The sequence below is a fragment of the Oncorhynchus masou genome, chromosome 20 (genome assembly GCF_036934945.1).
Source record: "Oncorhynchus masou masou isolate Uvic2021 chromosome 20, UVic_Omas_1.1, whole genome shotgun sequence".
NCBI classification, from domain to species: domain Eukaryota; kingdom Metazoa; phylum Chordata; class Actinopteri; order Salmoniformes; family Salmonidae; genus Oncorhynchus; species Oncorhynchus masou.
The window spans coordinates 18,528,479-18,548,510 of record NC_088231.1 but is presented as its reverse complement, the minus strand read 5'-3'; the positions used below and the strand labels follow the sequence as shown (position 1 = coordinate 18,548,510).

At 41.7% G+C, this 20,032-nt stretch overlaps 2 protein-coding genes and 1 pseudogene across 3 annotated transcripts; all 3 read right to left on the bottom strand.

Annotated features, from left to right (window-relative positions):
- Positions 1–232: 232 nt before the first annotated feature.
- Positions 233–5,607, bottom strand: LOC135507117 (zinc finger protein GLI4-like). 2 transcript variants are annotated; one of them, XM_064926679.1, is made up of 6 exons: positions 5,041–5,607; positions 4,828–4,931; positions 4,344–4,407; positions 2,372–4,181; positions 2,018–2,062; positions 233–1,353 (listed from the first exon to the last, which is right to left on the bottom strand). In XM_064926679.1, the coding sequence occupies exons 1-4, from the start codon at positions 5,396–5,398 to the stop codon at positions 3,091–3,093; spliced, it is 1,617 nt and encodes a 538-aa protein (XP_064782751.1). In that variant the 5' UTR covers positions 5,399–5,607; the 3' UTR covers positions 233–1,353; positions 2,018–2,062; positions 2,372–3,090. The 2 variants fall into 2 exon arrangements, with proteins under 2 accessions (XP_064782751.1, XP_064782750.1); XM_064926678.1 differs by having other exon boundaries at positions 233–2,062.
- A 3,277-nt stretch (positions 5,608–8,884) lies between these two features.
- Positions 8,885–11,578, bottom strand: LOC135507118 (B-cell CLL/lymphoma 6 member B protein-like; annotated as a pseudogene).
- A 97-nt stretch (positions 11,579–11,675) lies between these two features.
- On the bottom strand, positions 11,676–19,254 carry LOC135507120 (B-cell CLL/lymphoma 6 member B protein-like). Its single transcript, XM_064926682.1, has 5 exons — positions 18,803–19,254; positions 18,607–18,710; positions 18,438–18,501; positions 16,239–18,253; positions 11,676–13,315 (listed from the first exon to the last, which is right to left on the bottom strand). The coding sequence occupies exons 1-4, from the start codon at positions 19,110–19,112 to the stop codon at positions 17,163–17,165; spliced, it is 1,569 nt and encodes a 522-aa protein (XP_064782754.1). The 5' UTR covers positions 19,113–19,254; the 3' UTR covers positions 11,676–13,315; positions 16,239–17,162.
- Between the last annotated feature and the right edge of the window lie 778 nt (positions 19,255–20,032).

Below are 20,032 nucleotides of genomic sequence, written 5' to 3'. Positions count from 1 at the left end.
TGTTTATTTTTGTTCCGGAAACAAAAAATGTCTTCTACTTAGTGGATCGTTTTTCAAAATAAAAGGTGAGATTTCAAAATAAAGATTGGTTACACGCAACTTATGTTCCAACATTGCTACCTGCTGCTGTATCATATTGTAGCGACTGAAAGGAATCAAATGTTACAAAAATAAGCCTTTTGACTTTCAATTAAGTTAATTAAAACAAACACTTTATCCTCCAAATATGATTATTTTACTATTTGGTTCAAGTAGAAAAAATACAGAATCAGCATACAACCTTAATTTAAAGGGAATAAATACATTCCTTCAATTTAAAGTAAATCAATTGAATAGTAGGCTAAGGGTTAGTAGTCTCAAAACTAACTGAAGCACCACACTGAGAATGCATTCTAACGCTGACCAATGTAACAGTAGAAATATTTAAATATCTCAATATAGAATTAATAAAAAGCCAATAGGATTTCTTATTGTCCTGAGTAATAGCTAAACATTAGCGGCATAATGGCATTCCTTTACAGACAAATAAAATATCCGTTCATATCACCAGATAAGGTTTTGTGTCGGTATTTTAAAAACCATAGTGTAATACCTACCCTAACAGACAGAGAAACAAACATGCAGTAGCCGACGGGATTTGAAGGGGTCACATTCCATTATGGCTGAAAAGCGTAATCGATACAGGCTACCGGAAGTCTACTATAATTTCATATGAGACAAAAAGTTCGAGTAGACTACCTCGTACCAGCAAGACTGACTGTAGAAATCGGTGCCATGAATTGGCTAGGATATTCTACACGCAACAGACCAAAGACTGAACACACACTAACTAGCATCATTAGCGAAGAGACAGGCAGGCCAGCGTGAACGAGAGAGAAGCAGAAGGCAGAAGCGTGCTCTGTTTTGGTCATCTGCATCTTCCAACGTCTTCTTGTCTTACACATTCGCCTCTTCCTCTCTGGTTTTATTTGAATTACACAACTCCCCCAGGCCGTTATAGCCTATTGGCCATAAACATGGGAAATAATACATTTTGTGTGTATGTATAGTGTATGTGGTCACCCCTTCAAATGATTGGATTTGGCTATTTCAGCCACACCCTTGTATACAATTGACCACACAGCCATGCAATCTCCATAGACACAGTTGCAAAAGAATGGCCTTTCTGAAGAGCTCAGTGACTTTCAATGTGGCACCATCATAGAATGGCACCTTTCCAACAAGTCAGTTCATCACATATCTGCCCTGCTCAACTCTTTTAAGTGCAGTTATTGCGAAGTGGAAACCATCTAGGAGCAACAACGGCTGCGAAGTGGTAGGCCCCACAAGCTCACAGAACAGGACCGCCGAGTGCTGAAGCGTGTAAAAAGAATGTAAAAAATGTGTTATTGCAATCAAAATACTACTCATATTACAGAGCAAGCAGTAAAGTTGAATATGACACCAAATGTTGCTTTGTAGCACCTACAACTGAAATATGTACTCTTAAAGGAGGCCTGGTAAGGCCAAAATGTCACTTTTATTTAACTAGGCAGGTCAGTTAAGAACAAATTCTTATTCACAATGACAGTAAGGCAAAAGACCTCGTGCGGGGACGTGGGCTGGGATTAAAGATGTTAAATATATATAACACAAATAAGAAAAAAAAACATAGTGACAAGAGACAACACAACATAAAGAGAGACCTAAGACAACAACATAACAAATATTCCAACTTTAATTAAATACTTGTCAATTATGCTTTAAGTTAAATGTCAAATATATCCCAACAATCCTTCCTCCAAAGGAACATTCTACGGATTGCATTTCATGAAAAAAAAGTGTTCTAGTTTTGTGAGGAATCATCCTTATATAAGTATATGTATTAAATGCATGGTCATCTAAACATTATTTTCAGTCGAATCATGTATGGAGAATCCAAAACAAAGTGAGCGGTTTAAAATAATGATATTAGGAAAGCAGGAAAGTGATTTTCTGGTTGTTCTATGTGAGATAAATCTACAAGAGCTGTACTTACCTCCAGGAGATGAAGTTTCCCCAGACCATGATAACTGTGGGGATTCTGGGAATAAATGAGAGGTGAGTGAGTAGCTTGGGTCTACAATGCTGGTGCACATCCTAACCTGTCTAGTCTGCTCAAAACAGTCAGAATGGAAAGGAATAAACCAGAGAGAATTCTGATTGAATTGAATGGGTTCTAATTCTATTCATTCTAATTCTGGGACTCAAAATCTCATTGCAACTGTAAATAGAAAATAGTTTTCCTAGGCCGAATATGATGGGAAGGGTAGAGGGGGATCAATATGGCTTTACTGAACTCTCTACAAATCCAACCATATTAAACCCTGTATCACAACCATTGGCAGCTTACCATTCCAGTCAGCACTCTCTCTCCTTGCAACTGCTGGGTCGCCAGGTCCTTTTCCAGACCCAGGAGTGTGCTGGCATCTGGGAGACCTGCGCCTTCCTCCTCCTCCCCGGCTCTGTTCGTCCAAGTAAAAACAAAAACGAGCTCTCGAACACCAACAGACCTCGCTCGCCTAGGCACCTGTCCAGTGCTTCCTGAACTCGTAACTGCTGTTTGATATGAATACGATTGGTAACAAATTCATAAGGATGTAGCCTAGCAGTAGGTAGCCTTTGAGGTAGCTTAGGTAGTAACAGTAGGTAGCTTTGAGTCAGTAACCGAAAAGTCACAGGTTTGAATTGCGAAGCCAACCAAGCTGAAAAATCTGTTGATGTGCCTTGAGCAATGTACTTAACTCTTATTGCACTTGTAAGTTGCTATGGATAAGAGCTTCTGCCAATTGACTCAAATGTGATGTTTAAAATCTTCACCTTTAATAATATACATTATCAGTTCACTCTGGACCAAGTATCAAGCCAGCTGAACTGAAAACACAACCACTACACAAAGAGGGAAGCATTCAATGTGGTATCTATGCAAACTGTTAAAAACACATGGACCCAGTGTTCATATGAAAACCCCAGTAGTGTGGAGCCATTCCCCTTACAACTAGGTTGGAAGATGAACTATGGGGGAAGACCAGTTTTTCCCTGGTCTGGTCACGTGGTGTAGAAAAACTCCCCTCAGGGCAGCCCAATATCCTGTTGCCTGCCACCAGTGTGGACAAGGAGATGCTTCTTCATGTGGCCAGACTGGGTGAAGCACTTCCCACAGTAGACACATTGAAATGGTTTCTCTCCGGTGTGCACCCTCTCATGCATCTTCAGCTGGTGGCTGTGGGAGAAGCGCTTGGTGCAGTGGCTGCAGCCGTACGGTTTCTCCCCCGTATGGACCCGCATGTGACTCCGCAGGTTCGCCAGCTGGTGGAAGGGCTTTCCACAGAGGCTGCACCGGAGCTGCCTCTGGGTGGAGTGAGACGTCAGCTGTTGTGGCTGCTTTTCTATGACTTTCAATGAAGAAGTGGAGCCTCTGAAATTTGGGAAGGGTGCTGGCTTCCTTCTTTGGGGAACCTGGTGGAGAGTAACCCTTGGGGATGAAATGCTGATTCGTGTGGACAGTCCATTGAAATCCGACATCTTGAACCTTGATCCTCCAGTTGTCGCTTGCTCTGTGTTTTGAGTGTCATGGGGAGACTTTGTCTGTCCAGACTCCATTCCCCCTCTTCCTCTGTTGTCCACAAGCTGCCTGCTTTCTGAACAGATGTCTCCAGATGTCACCTCTTGGCCAGTTATGCTCCATTCTGAACTCATATCTGCCTCCACTTTAATGGGAACTGAGTCCACCATCACCACATCAGGCAGCCAGTCCAGAGAGCCCAAAGCAGACATGTAGACCCCAGAGTTACCAGGCACCCCTCTCCTCTCTGGATGTTCAGACAGCATTTTGGAGTCTGGCCCTAAATTGTGAGGAGCATTCACAGTTGGGTTGTCAGTATCTTGGTTCTCTGTCCATTGGGACAGGCTGTATTCTATGGGTTGATGGTCAGTTTCCCAGGTCACACCCTCAGCAACCTGGTGGTCTTGTCTTGCTCTGTTGTATTGTGACGCTGGATGCTGGAACGTCTGGTTGTCAGGTTCTATGTTGAGTGAGGTGTCTGGAGCTCTGTGTCTGTTGCCCTGCTGGTCTAGAAGGTCTGTGGGTTCAGTAGATGATGAAGAACCTGGTTCTGGCACAATGACCTTCTCACTGCTCTCACTGACTGGTTGGACAATCTCTGAAATGGGTCAATGTAAAGCACAGCATCAACTTCCTGTAGTGGAGACGGATTCTTCTTTGCCTTATTTATTTGTTATGAATAATGACTAAGAAGTTTATCAAATACTGCAATGAAGGCTTTACTCAACAAAGTGTAAATTGGATAGATTTAATAAAATACCTTCTGTTCTGCTGGTGTGAAAGTTCTCCATTTTGATAAGAGGTGCCTCTTGCATATCTGCTGTCTGTGTTTGGTATACATCAGGAACATTTTATTAGAAAAATATCCCAACATTTTAAATATGAGAAGAAAATGATTAGGGACCCAACACATTTTCGGATGGGCCGTTAAACAGGTGTCCTGTCTCTCTTTGGTCACTAAAGATCCCATGGCACTTATCGTAGAGTAGGGGTGTTAACCCCGGTGTCCTGGCTAAATTCCCAATCTAACCCTCATACCATCATGGCCACCTAATCATCCCCAGTTTACAATTGGTTCATTCATTCCCCCTCCTCTCCCCTGTAACTATTCCCCGGGTCCTTGCTGTGAATGAAAATGTGTTCAGTCAATTTACCTGGTAAAATCTGGGTAAAATAAAAATCCCACCACCACTTGAAATATGCAAACATAAATTATCAATTTTACAGTGTCTATGTCAACTGACCTGCATGCCCCCATCCTGGTCTATCCCTGTGAGTCCTGCGTCTCTCCAGTTGGTGACATCCTGCATAAAGTTGCCTCCATCACTCTCGTCAAGACGATTTCCCACTGCACCAGAAAAGAGAATCCTTCATAACCGTTATATGTTATACATTACCAATTATTTTTGAACGTGTTTAAATAAGGTAAAAAATTAAATAAATTAAAAAAAACTTACAATATCCATCTCTACCTGTTGACTTTCCTACGAAGCTCCCTCTTCCCCGAACAATATGACCGCTGTCAACGCGCCTGTGAACTGTGCGTCGCAGGGGTCCAAATCTTTCTGCGCTTCGTCGAGAATTCTGGAATTTTGTCAAAAGCAGCTTCCTCCGCAGGTTATCGATTTCTCTCTGACTATGGGAAATTTCCAAACGTAAGGCAGCATGGCCGTCATCTACAAGTTTGCAGATTTCGGCAACAGCTGCATTTGCCAAAACCTCAATGATGGAGGCCAGCTGAGCGTTAAAGGCGACTGTATCGTACATGTCCTTTATGTTAAACACATTTGCATTTGAGTATTCCGTCAACGTCATGAGACAACACAGTTCACACCATATAGCATATACTTCACATTACATCTCGTTTGTTACGCTACTTCCTGGATCTTTTTTTAGAATAAGGGTTGGCTTTTCAAAATAAAATGTTGGTTACACACACGATATATGTTGGTTCGAACTTCCAACATTGCCACCTTCTGCTGTATCATATTGTAGCCGCTACTGAAAGGAATCAAATGTTGTTTTATCAGCCTTCATTGACTTTCAATTAAGTGAATCAAACAAAATACTGACCTCCAAAAATAATGATTAAGTACAACAATACAGAATGCGCATACAACCTGAATTTAAAAGTTATAAATGTATTCCTTCAGTTAAAAATAAGTCAATCAAGAGAGAAAGCTAAGGGTTAGTGTCTCAAAACTATCTGAAGCACCACACTGAGAACGCGTTCTAATTCTGAACAATGTAACAGTAGAAATATTTAAATATCTGAATATAGAATGAATAAAAAGCCAATAGGATTTCAGATAGTCCTGAGTAATGGGTAAACAACTACACTGAACAAAAATATAAATGCTACATGTAAAGTGTTCGTCCCATGTTTCATGAGCTGAAATAAAAGATCCCAGAAATGTTCCAGAAGCACAATTTCTTTTTTTAAAGGTATGTTACCCACAAATGCATATCTGTATTCCCAGCTGTGAAATCCATAGATTAGGTCCTAAAGCATTTATTTCAGTTGACTGTGAAAAATTGCAGTTATATGAACTGTAACTAAGTAAAATATTATAAATTGTTGCATTCATATATTTTTTTTCAGTGTAAATAACATTTAGGAGATTTGATTTTACAATAAATGACACTAAATACAAAAACACTTAACTAGATGGTAACTTCACATTAAGTAATGTTGTGGGGCTTGCTTTAGCTTTTAAAGTATTTTTGTGGTAGTGGAAGCTCAAGTTTCACTTTACTATTTAAAGCAAATAGTACAATCAATTAAAATGTAGTAAAACAAATTGGTCTGATTACTTTGATAGACTACTATATAAACCTTATTTCCTTGGATTGTGGGGCAGTTAGATCACAAAAATGTCTAAACTACAGTAGTTGAGTGAAAACTGGAAGAAAGACAAAGCTATCTTCTATCAGACCATGGTAACAAAAGGCTGGATCATGTGGACAGCACTCGAAGGAAAGCAAAGCTACTCAATCATCCATGCCCGGGTTTCAGATAAGTAAATGCATGATTTACTTTTGTAAAACATTCAGTGTAAATCAAGTTCGATTTTTGTTGAATGATGATATAATGATCAAACAGTACAACGAATTGTAGGAAACTCACAAGTCTGCTGTTCAAAGTCAGAAACTCAAATACTATTTTGGACTTGTCTTGTTGGCAATATGCTGTGCATCTTTAGCCAGAGGCCCTGTCGTTTTCCCTGCTGCATATCCATTCATTCATTCAAGCTTTGCTAACATCGTGGTTGTGATCTGTTGTATAATGCAGTCTTGTTGAAACGAGAGAAAATAAATCATGGTTCTGCAACTTTTTTCCTTTCTGAATATGAAGACTTGCTGTTGTGGTGGAAGGGAGAAACTCAAAAGGAATTAGAAACATTTGGGCTATTATTTGGGGAGGGAAATGACACATCTAGTGTTGACAGATCTTTAAAAGTATTTTAGTGGTAGTTGAACTATGTATAAAAGGTTTGTATGTAGACCTACTGATAGCTAGCTGTAGTTGTATCTAATAAAGAAACTATTTAGGCTAACAGTGATCACCATTTCAGCTTGAATAGCAGTGACGTAGAAGACGACATCATACACTAAGTTTCTGTCTAACCTATTGGGAAAGTGTTCAGAAGTTTTGATGAAAAGAAAAGCAGAAATACATTACATTTTAGGCCGAGCCCTACCCATGACGGTGACGTTCAGGCCCTACCAGCGCCCGATTACTCAACACAGTACTTTCCTGTTAGTATCAACAGCTGATCTCGGTCTGTCCCTTGCTTCCTGCGCTGTACCATGCGCTCCTCTGCCTGAGTATCTATAGCATTGGCTCCATAGGCGGCTCAATGATGAGACATGAGAGCTGACGTTAGTTAGCTACTTTTGGTCACTAAACGCCGACAAAGAGCTGTAACTTTTGATTGATGTGCTAATTTATGTATTTGTAGTTGATACCAGTTCAATAATTTGAATTTAGAATAGCCTGAACATGTGAATGCTGGTTTGGTGTCCCTAGGTTGAACAGTGCAGTTATTTTATGCAAATCTGTAGTTGATAAAGATCTTAAAAAGTGAAGTTAGGATAGCCTTAATGTTTTAAAGTTGGTCATGAAGCAAGACCATTTTGAATAGCTACCTCTGTATTCCTATGGTTCTCATTCAAACCCCATGTTCATTTCTACCAATTGTATGTGTATATATAGTAGCACATCTCTTGACAAGCAATCTAAATTTAGAATAGTCTGAACATATCAATGTTTGAACATATCAATGTTGGTTTGGAGTTGATAATGGTTAAAGAGGAGATACTATAATTATTAAAAGGTTACCATTCTAGTACATGGCACTTTCTTGCCATTGAAATGCATTGGTATCCATGGCAACGGCTTCGTTTGTGCATCTCAACGACGAGACATCTGACTTCAGTTAGCTGCTTTTTGTCACTCTAAACTCAGACAAACCGCTGTAACTTTTGATTGGTAGTAGATAATTATGTCCTGATTCCAGATTTGAATACCAGAGAAGTAGACCTCAATGTCATACCCTCTAGGTTTTTATTTAAAGTGCTGGAAATGTGGTCAAAGTTGCAGATTTGTGTCAAAAGTTGTATTATTCACCATGAATGGATGTTGGAAGTCTGGGAGTTGATGTCACAATGGGACCTTTACAATGTTGAATAAAAACTATGGAAGTAAATAAGGGACAAAAAGCTTAGTAGTTTAAAAAGTACAAAAGCTATAAAAAGTTGTACGCAAGCACATTGGTCCTGACCGCTCTGCACGTTTAAAGTTTGAATGGCGTTTCTAGCTTAAACGGTGTTAGAGGAGTAGCCTTCCAAATAATAATAATAATATAAAGTATGACAAATTTAAAGTGGGGTCTCGCGCTTAGCAAACCGCACTAATAATTACATTGGTAATAGGGGTGTATGCAGTGCAGCAATCATACAGCAAGAATATAATGGTTTATGTCGTCATTCACAGGAAGCTGTAACCACAATGTACTGGATTCTACTTTCAGATACTACTGGGACTCAGGGTTTTCTTGGCTCCCAAGACTCTTTGCTCTGGCCAAACCCTACGCCTCTCCCTCGGACGTCAGGTTCTTGAGAGCAATGAGTCCAGATCGGAGTACCTCACAGACCTTTCACTGAATGCGAACACATTCAGGGCCATCTGATTGGTCCAGAAACTGATTGGGTTGGGCCAGAGTCAGAAAACGCGTGATTAAAGCTATGGTTCTAAAATTCATCATTGGCATGGACACTTTTAATTGGTTAGAGACGATGCAATTACCAATGACTTTATTTTGTACAACACCCATAGTGCCCCTTATCACCACAAACAACTTCAATGATAGCAGTCTCAGACTAAAGTATGTCGTGAACGACAGAGCAGCTGAATAATTTAGTGAGTCATCAGGCTAGCTCGGGATCGAGTCTTCTTCATAACTTATACATTATCTATCCACTCTGGACCAAGCATCAAGCCAGTAGACTGAAAAAACTATCACTACACACCGGAACTGTTCAATGTGGAAACCAATCAAACTGTTAAAAACACATCGACTCAGTTTTCATATGAAAACCCACGAGTGTGGAGGACTTACAACTAGGACCAGGAGTTTCCCCCGGTCTGGTCACATTGAGGAAAAACTACTGGCCCTGCATTTCATTACACTTGGTAGAGTAGTGTTAAATTGCCCCTAGACACTGATGATGGGTCAGTTTGGCATTTCTTTCTACTAATGGTAAAGGTTAAGATTGTGGGAGAGGAGGCTGATCCTAGATCTGTACCAAGGGGACACTTCACCCTGGAACACTCAGGGCAGCCCAATATCCTGTGGCCTGCCACCAGTGTGGACAAGGAGGTGCTTCTTCATGTTGCCGGACTGAGTGAAGGACTTCCCACAGTAGACACATTGAAATGGTTTCTCTCCGGTGTGGACCCTCTCATGCATCTTCAGCTGGTGGCTGTGGGAGAAGCGCTTGATGCAGTGGCTGCAGCCGTACGGTTTCTCCCCCGTATGGACCCGCATGTGACTCCGCAGGTGCGCCGGCTGGTGGAAAGGCTTTCCACAGAGGCTGCACCGGAGTTGCCTCTTGGGCGAGTGAGACGTCAGCTGTTGTGGCTGCTTTTCTATGCCTTTCGGTGACGAAGTGGAGCATCTGTTGAAATTTGGGAAGTGGGCTGGCTTCCCTCTTTGGGGAACCTGGTGGAGAGTAACCCTTGGGGATGAAAATCTGTTTCGGGTGGGCAGTCCATTGAAATCTGACATCTTGGACCTTGATCCTACAGTTGTCCCTTGCTCTGCATGTTGACTGTCAGGGGGACACGTTGTCTGTACAGATTCCATTCCCCTCTTCCTCTGTTGTCCACAAGTTGCCTGCTTTCTGAACAGACCTCTCCAGATGTCGCCTCTTGGCCAGTTATGCTCCATTCTGAACTCATATCTGCCTCCACTTTAATGGGAACTGAGTCCACCATCACCACATCAGGCAGCCAGTCCAGAGAGCCTGAAGCAGACATGCTGACCCCTGAGTTACCTGGTGCCCCTCTCCTCTCTGGATGTCCAGACAGCCTTTTGGAGTCTGGCCCTGCATTGTGAGGAGCATTCACAGTTGGGTTGTCAGTCTCTTGGTTCTCTGTCCAATGGGTCAGACTGTATTCTATGGGTTGATGGTCAGTTTCCCAGGTCACACCCTCAGCAACCTGATGGTTCTGTCTTGCTCTGTTGTATTGTGACGCTGGATGCTGGAACGTCTGGTTTTCAGGTTCTATATTGAGTGAGGTGTCTGGAGCTTTTTCTCGGTTGCCCTGCTGGTCCAGATGGTCTGTGGGTTCAGTTGATGATGAAGAACCTGGTTCTGCTACAATGATCTTCTCACTGCTCTCACTGACTGGTTGGACAATCTCTGAAATGGGTCAACGTAAAGCACAGCATCAGCTTCCTGTAGTGAAGACTGGTTCTTCTTTGCCTTATTTATTAGTTATGGGTTATGACTAAGAAGTTAATCAAATACTGCAATAAACATTGGAGGATTGGTCAAGCAACAAAGTGTAAAGTGCATAGATTAGATACGTTTAACAAAAATACCTTCTGTTCTGCTGGTGCCATGGTTCTCCATTTTGATAAGAGGTGCCTCCTGCATATCTGCCATCTGTGTTTTGTATTCAGCAGGAACATTTTATTATAAAAATATTCCCAACGCCATTAGAAATATGGGAAAATAAAATACATTTGACCATGTCTATGACAACTGACCTGCATACCCCAATCCCGGTCTGTTGCTGTGCGTCCTGAGTCTCTCCAGTTGGCTACATTCTGCGTAAAGTTGCTCCCTTCACTGTCGGCAAAACAATTCTGCACTGCACCAGAAAAGAACAACGCTCAAACGTCATATATTTCACATGACCCATTCATTTTAACGTTTTGAAATAAGTTTAAAACCTACAATATCCAAGTCTGTCTGTTGGCTTTTCTACGAAGCTCTCTCTTGCCCTTGCCCGGGTAAAATTATCGGTGTCCACGCGTCTGTGAACTGTGCGTCGCAGGACTCCCAATTTATCTGCGTTTCGTCGAGAATTCTGGAATTTTGTCAAAAGCAGCTTCCTCCGCAGGTTGTCGATTTCTTTCTGACTATGGGAAATTTCCAAACGTAAGGCAGCATGGCCGTCATCTACAAGTTTGCAGATTTCGGCAACGGCTGCATTTGCCAAAACCTCAATGATGGAGGCAAGCTGAGCATGAAAGGCTACAGTATCGGACATCTCCTTGGCTCTATGTTAAACGCTTATGTTATAATAATTTGCATTGTTCAGTCAACGTTTAAGATTTCACTGTTTCTAAAAAAAAATGTACGCATCTTCACACAACTCTTCTTGTTCCGGAAACAAGATGTCACCTACTTCCTGGATCGTTTTTCAAAATAAAGGTTGATTACAAACGACGTATGTTTGTTCCAACATTGCTACCGGTTGCTGTATCATATTGTAGCTAATACTGAAAGGAATATTATGTATTTTTTAAATCAGCCTTCTTTGACTTTCATTGAAGTAGTGAATTTAATCAAAACACACTTTGTCCGCCAAAAATGATTATTTTACTATTTAGTTCTACACAAAAAACAGAATAGGCATACAACCGAAAACGAATAAGTTCTGTCAGTTACAACTTAGTAAATCAAAGAGTAGGCTACGGGTTAACTGAAGCACACAATGAGAATGCACTCTAATTCTAAACAATGTAACAGTAGAAAAATATATATTTGAAATGTAATACAGAATACAGTACCAGTCAATATGGACCCATCTACTCATTCCAGGGGTTCTCTTTATTTTTACTATTTTCTACATTGTAGAATAATAGTGAAGACATCAAAACTATGAAATAACACATATGGAATCATGTAGTAACCAAAAAAGTGTTATTAAACAAATCAAAATATATTTTAGATTTTACATTCTTAAAAGTAGCCACCCTTTGCTTTGACAGCTTTGCACACTCTTCGGCATTCTCTTAACCAGCTTCATGAGGAATGCTTTTCTAACCGTCTTGAAGGAGTTTCCACATATGCTGGGCACTCATCCCAAACCATCTCAATTGGGTTGTGGAGGCCAGGTCATCTGATGCAGCACTCTATCACTATCCTTCTTCGTCAAATAGCCTTTACACAGCCTGGAGGTGCGTTGGGTCATTGTCCTGTTGAAAAACAAATGATATCCCATCCCCTTTGCACTTATTGGGACTGGCATATCGCTGCAGAATGCTGTGGTAGCCATGCTGGTTAAGTGTGCCTTGAATTCTAAATAAATCACACAGTGTCACCAGCAAAGGACCCCCACACCATCACACTTCCTTCTCCATGCTTCACAGTGGGAACCACACATGCGGCGATCATCCGTTCATCTACTCTGCATCTCACAAAAAATCTCACATTTGGACTCATCAGAGCAAAGCACAGACTTCCCCCCCAGTCTAATGTCCATTGCTCGTGTTTCTTGGCCCAAGCAAGTCTCTTCTTCTCATTGGTGTCTTTTAGTAGTGGCTTATTTTCAGCAATTCGACCATGAAGGCCTGATTCAGTCTCCTCTGAACAGTTGATGTTGAGATGTTTCGAACTCTGAAGAATTTATTCTGGGCTGCAATCTGAGGTGGTTAACTCTAATGAACTTATCCTCTGCAGCAGAGGTAACTCTGGGTCTTCCTTTCCTGTCGTGGTCCTCATGAGAGCCAGTTTCATCATAGCACTTGATGGTTTTTGCGACTGCACTTGAAGAAACTTTCAAAGAATTTGTTTTTAACTGACTTGCCTAGTTAAAAAGGTTAAAAAAATACTTATTTACAATGACAGCCTAGTCCGACCAAACCCTTACCCAGAATACGTGGGCAGAATACGCTGGGCCAATTGTGAGCAGCCCTATGGGACTCCCAATCACAGCCGGTTGTGACACAGCCTGGAATCGAACCAGAGTCTGTAGTGACACCTCTAGCACTGCGACACAGTGCCTAAGACCGCTGCGTCACTCTGGAGCCCACTTGGGAATGAGTAGGTGTGTCCAAACGTTTGACTGGTACTGTATATAAATAGCCAAAGGGATTTCTGATAGTCTTGAGTAATAGCTAAACACCTAAATAACATGTTGTTCTTCACAGTGACCTGTAACCACAATGTACTGGCTTCTCCTTTCAGTAACTACTTGGGTTCAGGATCAGATCTCTGGAAAAGAAACACAGAACAGAACAAAAGATTGTCAGACAAACCAGAAGGGAATACATGGAATATGAATGCACAAGTAAAGCATCTTAAGTCTATGGGACACAGACCCTTTTTGAGGTGTTTGCACAAGTGTTGACATACAATGATGTTTGCAAGACTAACAACCAACCACAGAATGAGATTCAAGACGTTCCTTTATTTGGAAAGATTTTGGGGGAAACATGGTTCATGAAACTGTCCTCAAAGCACTCCATGATATTGAATAAATAAATAAAAAGTGCATGTTTCCCATAGGCTTTTTCAGATTTAAGGAATTATCAATACTAACCTTCCCTGTGGAGTACTTCCTGAAAACCTCATCTGTCAGCATTGTATTGAAGGTTCGGCAGACCAGAAACAGGTTCCAGTTGCCTCACTTCCCCTCCACACACAACATGATTGTTTATTGAGATATATAAATAAGTCAGCAAAAAAAAAACATCCCCTTTTCAGGACCCTGTCTTTCAAAGATAATTCGTAAAACTCCAAATAACTTCACAGATCTTCATTGTAAAGGGTTTAAACACTGTTTCCCATGCTTGTTCAATGAACTATAAACAATTAATGAACATGCACCTGTGGAACGGTCGTTAAGACACTACCAGCTTACACACGGTAGGCAAGTAAGGTCACAGTTATGAAAACTTAGGACACTAAAGAGGCCTTTCTACTTACTCTGAAAAACACCAAAAGAAAGATATCCAGGGTCCCTACTCAACTGAGTGAACGTGCCTTAGGCATGCTGCAAGGAGGCATGAGGACTGCAGATGTAGCCAGGGCAATAAATTGCAATGTCCGTGCTGTGAGACGCCTAAGACAGCGCTACAGGGAGACAGGACGGACAGATCACGTGTAACAACACCTGCACAGGATCGGTACATCACACCTGCGGGACAGGTACAGGATGGCAACAACAACTGCCAGAGTTAAACCAGGAACGCACAATCCCTCCATCAGTGCTCAGACTGTTCGCAATAGGCTGAGAGAGGCTGGACTGAGGGCTTGTAGGCCTGTTGTAAGGCAGGTCCACACCAGACATCACCGGCAACAACGTCGCCTATGGGCACAACCCCATCGTCGCTGGACCAGACAACTGGCAAAAAGTGCTCTTCACTGACGAGTCGCGGTTTAGTCTGACATGGGGTGATGGTCGGAATTCGCATTTATCGTTGAAGGAATGAGCGTTACACCAAGGCCTGTACTCTGGAGCGGGATCGATTTGAAGGTGGAGGGTCCGTCATGGTCTGGGGCGGTGTGTCACAGCATCATCGGACTGAGCTTGTTGTCATTGCAGGCAATCTCAGCGCTGTGCGTTACAGGGAAGACATCCTCCTCCATCATGTGGTACCCTTCCTGCAGGCTCATCATGACATGACCCTCCAGCATGACAATGCAACCAGCCATGCTGCTCGTTCTGTGCATGATTTCCTGCAAGACACGAATGTCAGTGTTCTGCCATGGCCAGCAAAGAGCCCGGATCTCAATCCCATTGAGCATGTCTGTGACCTGTTGGATCAGAGGGTGAGGGCCATTCCCCCCCAGAATTGTACAGGAACTTGCAGGTGCCTTGGTGAAAGAGTGGGTAACATCACACAGCAAGAACTAGCAAATCGGGTGCAGTCCATGAGGAGGAGATGCACTGCAGTAGTTCATGCAGCTGGTGGCCACACCAGATAGTGACTGTTGCTTTTGACCCCCCTTTGTTCAGGGACACATTATTCCATTTCTGTTAGTCACATGTCTGTGGAACTTGTTCAGTTTATGTCTCAGTTGATGAATCTTGTTATGTTCATACAAATATTTCAACATGTTAAGATTGCTGAAAAAGCAGTTGACAGTGAGAGGACATTTCTTTTTTTGCTGAGGAGATATATATCTATTTAAGTGTCTTAAAGCATGATTTAGAAATAACTAACTATAGCTCGAATTTGACATTACCCAGGACTCCTGTAAGACTCCATATTGTTTCATCTGTAGGTGCTACATGCCAATACATGGTGTCATATGAAGCTAAATTGCTTGCTTTGTCATATGTATTTTGATTGCAATAACATTTCTTACATACATTTTGGAATACAGAAAAATATCAACATGAAGTGAAAAGATCCCACTTTTGATTTGGCAAATGTTTTAATATATTATTGGACATAATACACTATGGGCATATCAAAATTACAGAGTGGAATCTCTGCTACTTTTAGAGTAATAAACACATTTTTAAGCATTACCAACAGAGTGAATGTGAAAATGGATTCAAAATAGTCACCTCTGCTGTTGATTTGCAGGATGTGCAATGACACTTAAGGGCTGTGATTGGTTACATTGTTAACTATGCAAAAGTATTTCTATAAAAGTAGCAATAACTTTAAAGCTAGCAGACCTTTGAATTGCCTGTAAAGTACATTATGTTTGACAATGTTTGTAAAAAAAAATGTTTAAAGCCTAATAAAAAAAAAACATACTTTTAATATTAATTTGTAAATATTCATAAATTAATGCAAGAAATGTGTTATTGCAATCAAAATAAAGAGCAAGTGGTAAAGTTGTATATGACACTAAATGTTGCTTTGTAGCACCTACAACTGAAGCGTGGAGTCTCAAAAAGTAGTACTGGGTCAGGCCAAAATGTCACAAATATTCAAAACTTCAATTAATTACGCTTTAGGATACATATGTCAAATATATCCCAAAAATCCTTCCTCCAAAAAGGACCATTCTATGAATTTTAATTATGGGACTAAAAATCTCAGCAACGGTGAATAGAAAAGTGTTTTCTTAGACAGAATATGATGGGAAGGATAGAGGGGTATCAAGATGGCTTTATCGAACTCTACAAATCCAACCATGTTAAACCCTGTATAAACGACAAACATTGACAGCTTACCATTCCAGTCAGCACTCTCTCTCCTTGTAACTGCTGGGTCGCCAGGTTCGTTTCCAGGGCAATGAGTGTGCTGGCGTCTGGGAACCCTGCGCCTTCCTCCTCCTCATCCCCGCGTCCAAGTACGAACACAGACGAGCAACAAACTCTCAACCACCAACAGGCCTTGCTCGCCCAGGCACCTGTCCAGTGCTTCCGGAACTCTGTTCACAATGATATGAAATCTATCTACATCGTTACAGTCTATCAGTCTGATAGGGAATCTGTCTTATTGAAAGGTTAATGGAAATGTTGTCTTAATTATTGTACTTTGGTTCCCCACTGCACAAATACAAATTCATAAGGATGTAGCCAAGTGGTTAAGAGTGTTGAGCCAATAACTGAAAGGCCGCAGGTTGGAATCACCTAACCGACAAGCTGAAAAATCTGTCAACGTGCCCTTGAGCATAGCACTTAACCCTAAATGCTCTTGTAAGTTGCTATGGATAAGAGCATCTGCTAACTGACTAATATACATTTAAAATCTTCACCTGTAATAACTTATACATGATCAATCCACGCTGGACCAAGCATCAAGCCAGTTGAGCTGAAAACACAACCACTACACACAGAGGGAAGCGTTCAATGAAGAAACCATTCAAAGTGAAAAACACATGGACCCAGTATTCATATATAAACCACAGTGGTGTTGAGACATTCCATTTACAACTAGGGCCAGGAGTTTTTCCCTGGCCTGGTCACATGGTGAGGAAAAACTCCAGGCCCTGCCTATCATTACACTGGGAGGAGTAGTGTGAAGTTGCCCTTAGATGCTGATGTTGGGTCAGTTTAAAGAATAAAAAAAATCCACTAATGGTCAAGGTTAAGATTGTGGGAGAGGAAGCTGATCCTAGATCTGTATCTAGTCTGAACTATAGCCTGGAACACTTAGGGCAGCACAACGTCCTGTGGCCTGCCGCCAGTGTGGACGAGGAGGTGCTTCTTCATGTGACAGGACTGGGTGAAGCACTTCCCACAGTAGACACATTGAAACGGTTTCTCTCCGGTGTGCACCCTCTCATGCCTCTTCAACTGGTGGCTGTGGGAGAAGCGCTTGGTGCAGTGGCTGCAGCCGTACGGTTTCTCCCCTGTATGGACCCGCATGTGCCTGCTCAGGTACGCCTGGGGGAAGGGCTTCCCGCAGAGGCTGCACCGGAGATATCTCTTGCTGGAGTGAGACGTCAACTGTTGCGGCTGCTTTTCTATGCCTTTCGATGAAGAAGTGGAGCCTCTGTTGAAATTCGGGAAGGGGGCTGGCTTCCCTCTTTGGGGAACCTGGTGGAGAGTAACCCTTGGGGATGAAAGGCTGTTTCGGGTGGACAGTCCATTGAAATCTGGAAACTTGGACCTTGGTCCTACAGTTGTCCCTTGCTCTGCATGTTGAGTGTCATGGGGACACGTTGTCTGTCCAAACTCCATTCCCCCTCTTCCTCTGTTGTCCACAAGCTGTCTGCCATCTGAACAGATCACTCCAGATGTCACCTCATGGCCAGTTATGCTCCATTCTGAACTCATATCTGCCTCCACTTTAATGGGAACTGAGTCCACCATCACCACATCAGGCAGCCAGTCCAGAGAGCCTGAAGCAGACATGCTGACCCCTGAGTTACCTGGCGCCCCTCTCCTCTCTGGATGTCCAGACAGCCTTTTGGAGTCTGGCCCTGCATTGTGAGGAGCATTCACAGTTGGGCTGTCAGTCTCTTGGTTCTCTGTCCATTGGGACAGGCTGTATTCTATGGGTTGATGGTCAGTTTCCCAGGTCACACCCTCAGCAACCTGATGGTCCTGTCTTGCTCTGTTGTATTGTGACGCTGGATGCTGGAACGTCTGGTTTTCAGGTTCTATGTTGAGTGAAGTGTCTGGAGCTCTGTGTCGGTTGCCCTGCTGGTCCAGAAGGTCTGTGGGTTCAGTAGATGATGAAGAACCTGGTTCTGCTACAATGATCTTCTCACTGCTCTCACTGACTGGTTGGACAATCTCTGAAATGGGTCAATGTAAAGCACAGCATCAGCTTCCTGTAGTGGAGACTGGTTCTTCTTTGCCTTTAGTTAGTTAGTTATGAGTCATGACCAAGAAGTTAATAAAATACTGAAATAAACATGGACAACTTTACTTAACATGTAAATTGCATAGGGTTGGATTAGTTTCAACAACAACAAATACCTTCTATTGTACTGGTGTCAAGGTTCTCCATTTTGACACAAGTTTCCTCCTGCATATCTGCCATCTGTGTTTTGTATTCATCAGAAACATTTAATTAATAACATATCCACAACAGCACTTGAAATATGATTAAACAATAATACATTTGACCATGTCTATGACAACTGACCTGCATGCCCCCATTATGGTCTGTCGCTGTGCGTCCTGCGTCTTTCCAGGTAGTGACATCCTGCATGAAGTTGCCCTCTTCAATGTCGTCAAAACGATTCTTCACTGCACCAAACAAGAGAAACCCTCATAAACGTTATAGATTCTACATTACCAACCATTTTTTGGAAAGTGTTTAAATAAGGTAAAAAACCTACAATATCCAAGTCTGCCTGTCGACTTCACTACAAAGCTCCCTCTTCCCCGGGCAACATGATTAGTGTCCACGTGCCTGTGAACTGTGCGTCGCAGGGCTCCAAATCTCTCTGCGCTCCGTCGAGAAGTCTGACATTTTGTCAAAACCAGCTTCCTCCGCAAGTTCTCAATTTCTTTCTGGCTATGGGAAATTTCCAAACGTAAAGCAGCATGGCCGTCATCTACAAGTTTGCAGATTTCGGCAACGGCTGCATTCGCCAATACCTCAACGATGGAGGCCAGCTGAGCATGAAATGCGACAGTATCGGACATGTCCTTAGCACTATGTTTATGTTAAACACTTATGTTATAGTAATTTGCATTGCAGTGTAAAGTCAACGTCTTCAGACTACACAGTTCACACCATAGAACATTGAACACAATTGCAGTTGTTTTTGTTCTGCTACTTCCTGGATCGTTCTTCAAAATAAAAAAGGTTTGCTTTTCAAAATAAAGGTTGGTCACACACACACACACACACACGATATACCTTAGTTCAAACTTCCAACATTGCCACCTGCTGCTGTATCATATTGTTGTTGCTATTAAAAGGAATCAAATTGTTAAAAAATTATAATTTGCCTTTCAATTAAGTGAATAAAAATATAACAAGCACACGTCGTCCTTCAACAATTTTACTAATAAGTTAAAGTAAAAAAAATACAGACTCAGCATACAACCTGCATTTAAATGGAATAAATGTATTCCTTCAGTTAAAAATAAGTCAATCAAGAGAGAAAGCTAAGGGTTAGTAGTCTCCAAACTAACTGAAGCACCACACTGAGAATACATTCTAATTCTGAACAATGTAACAGTAGAAATAAAAATCTGACTATATATATATTTTTTAAATAAATTACAAATCTGTATAAAGAAATTACTAACTAGATGGTAACTTTACATGAAGTAACGTTCTGGGGCTTGCTTTAGCTCCTTAAAGTGGAAGAAGTTGAACCAGTTTTGCTTTACTATTTAAAGCAAAGCATTTACTTTAAATAGTGCATTCGGAAAGTATTCAGACCCCTTGACTCTTATCACATTCTGTTACTTTACAGCCTTATTCTACAATGGATTAAATAGTCCCCTGCCCCCTTCAATCTACACACAATACCCCATAATGACAAAGAAAAAACAGGTTTTTAGAAAATGTTGCAAAAAAAATTATGAATAAAACTGAAATATGACATTTACAT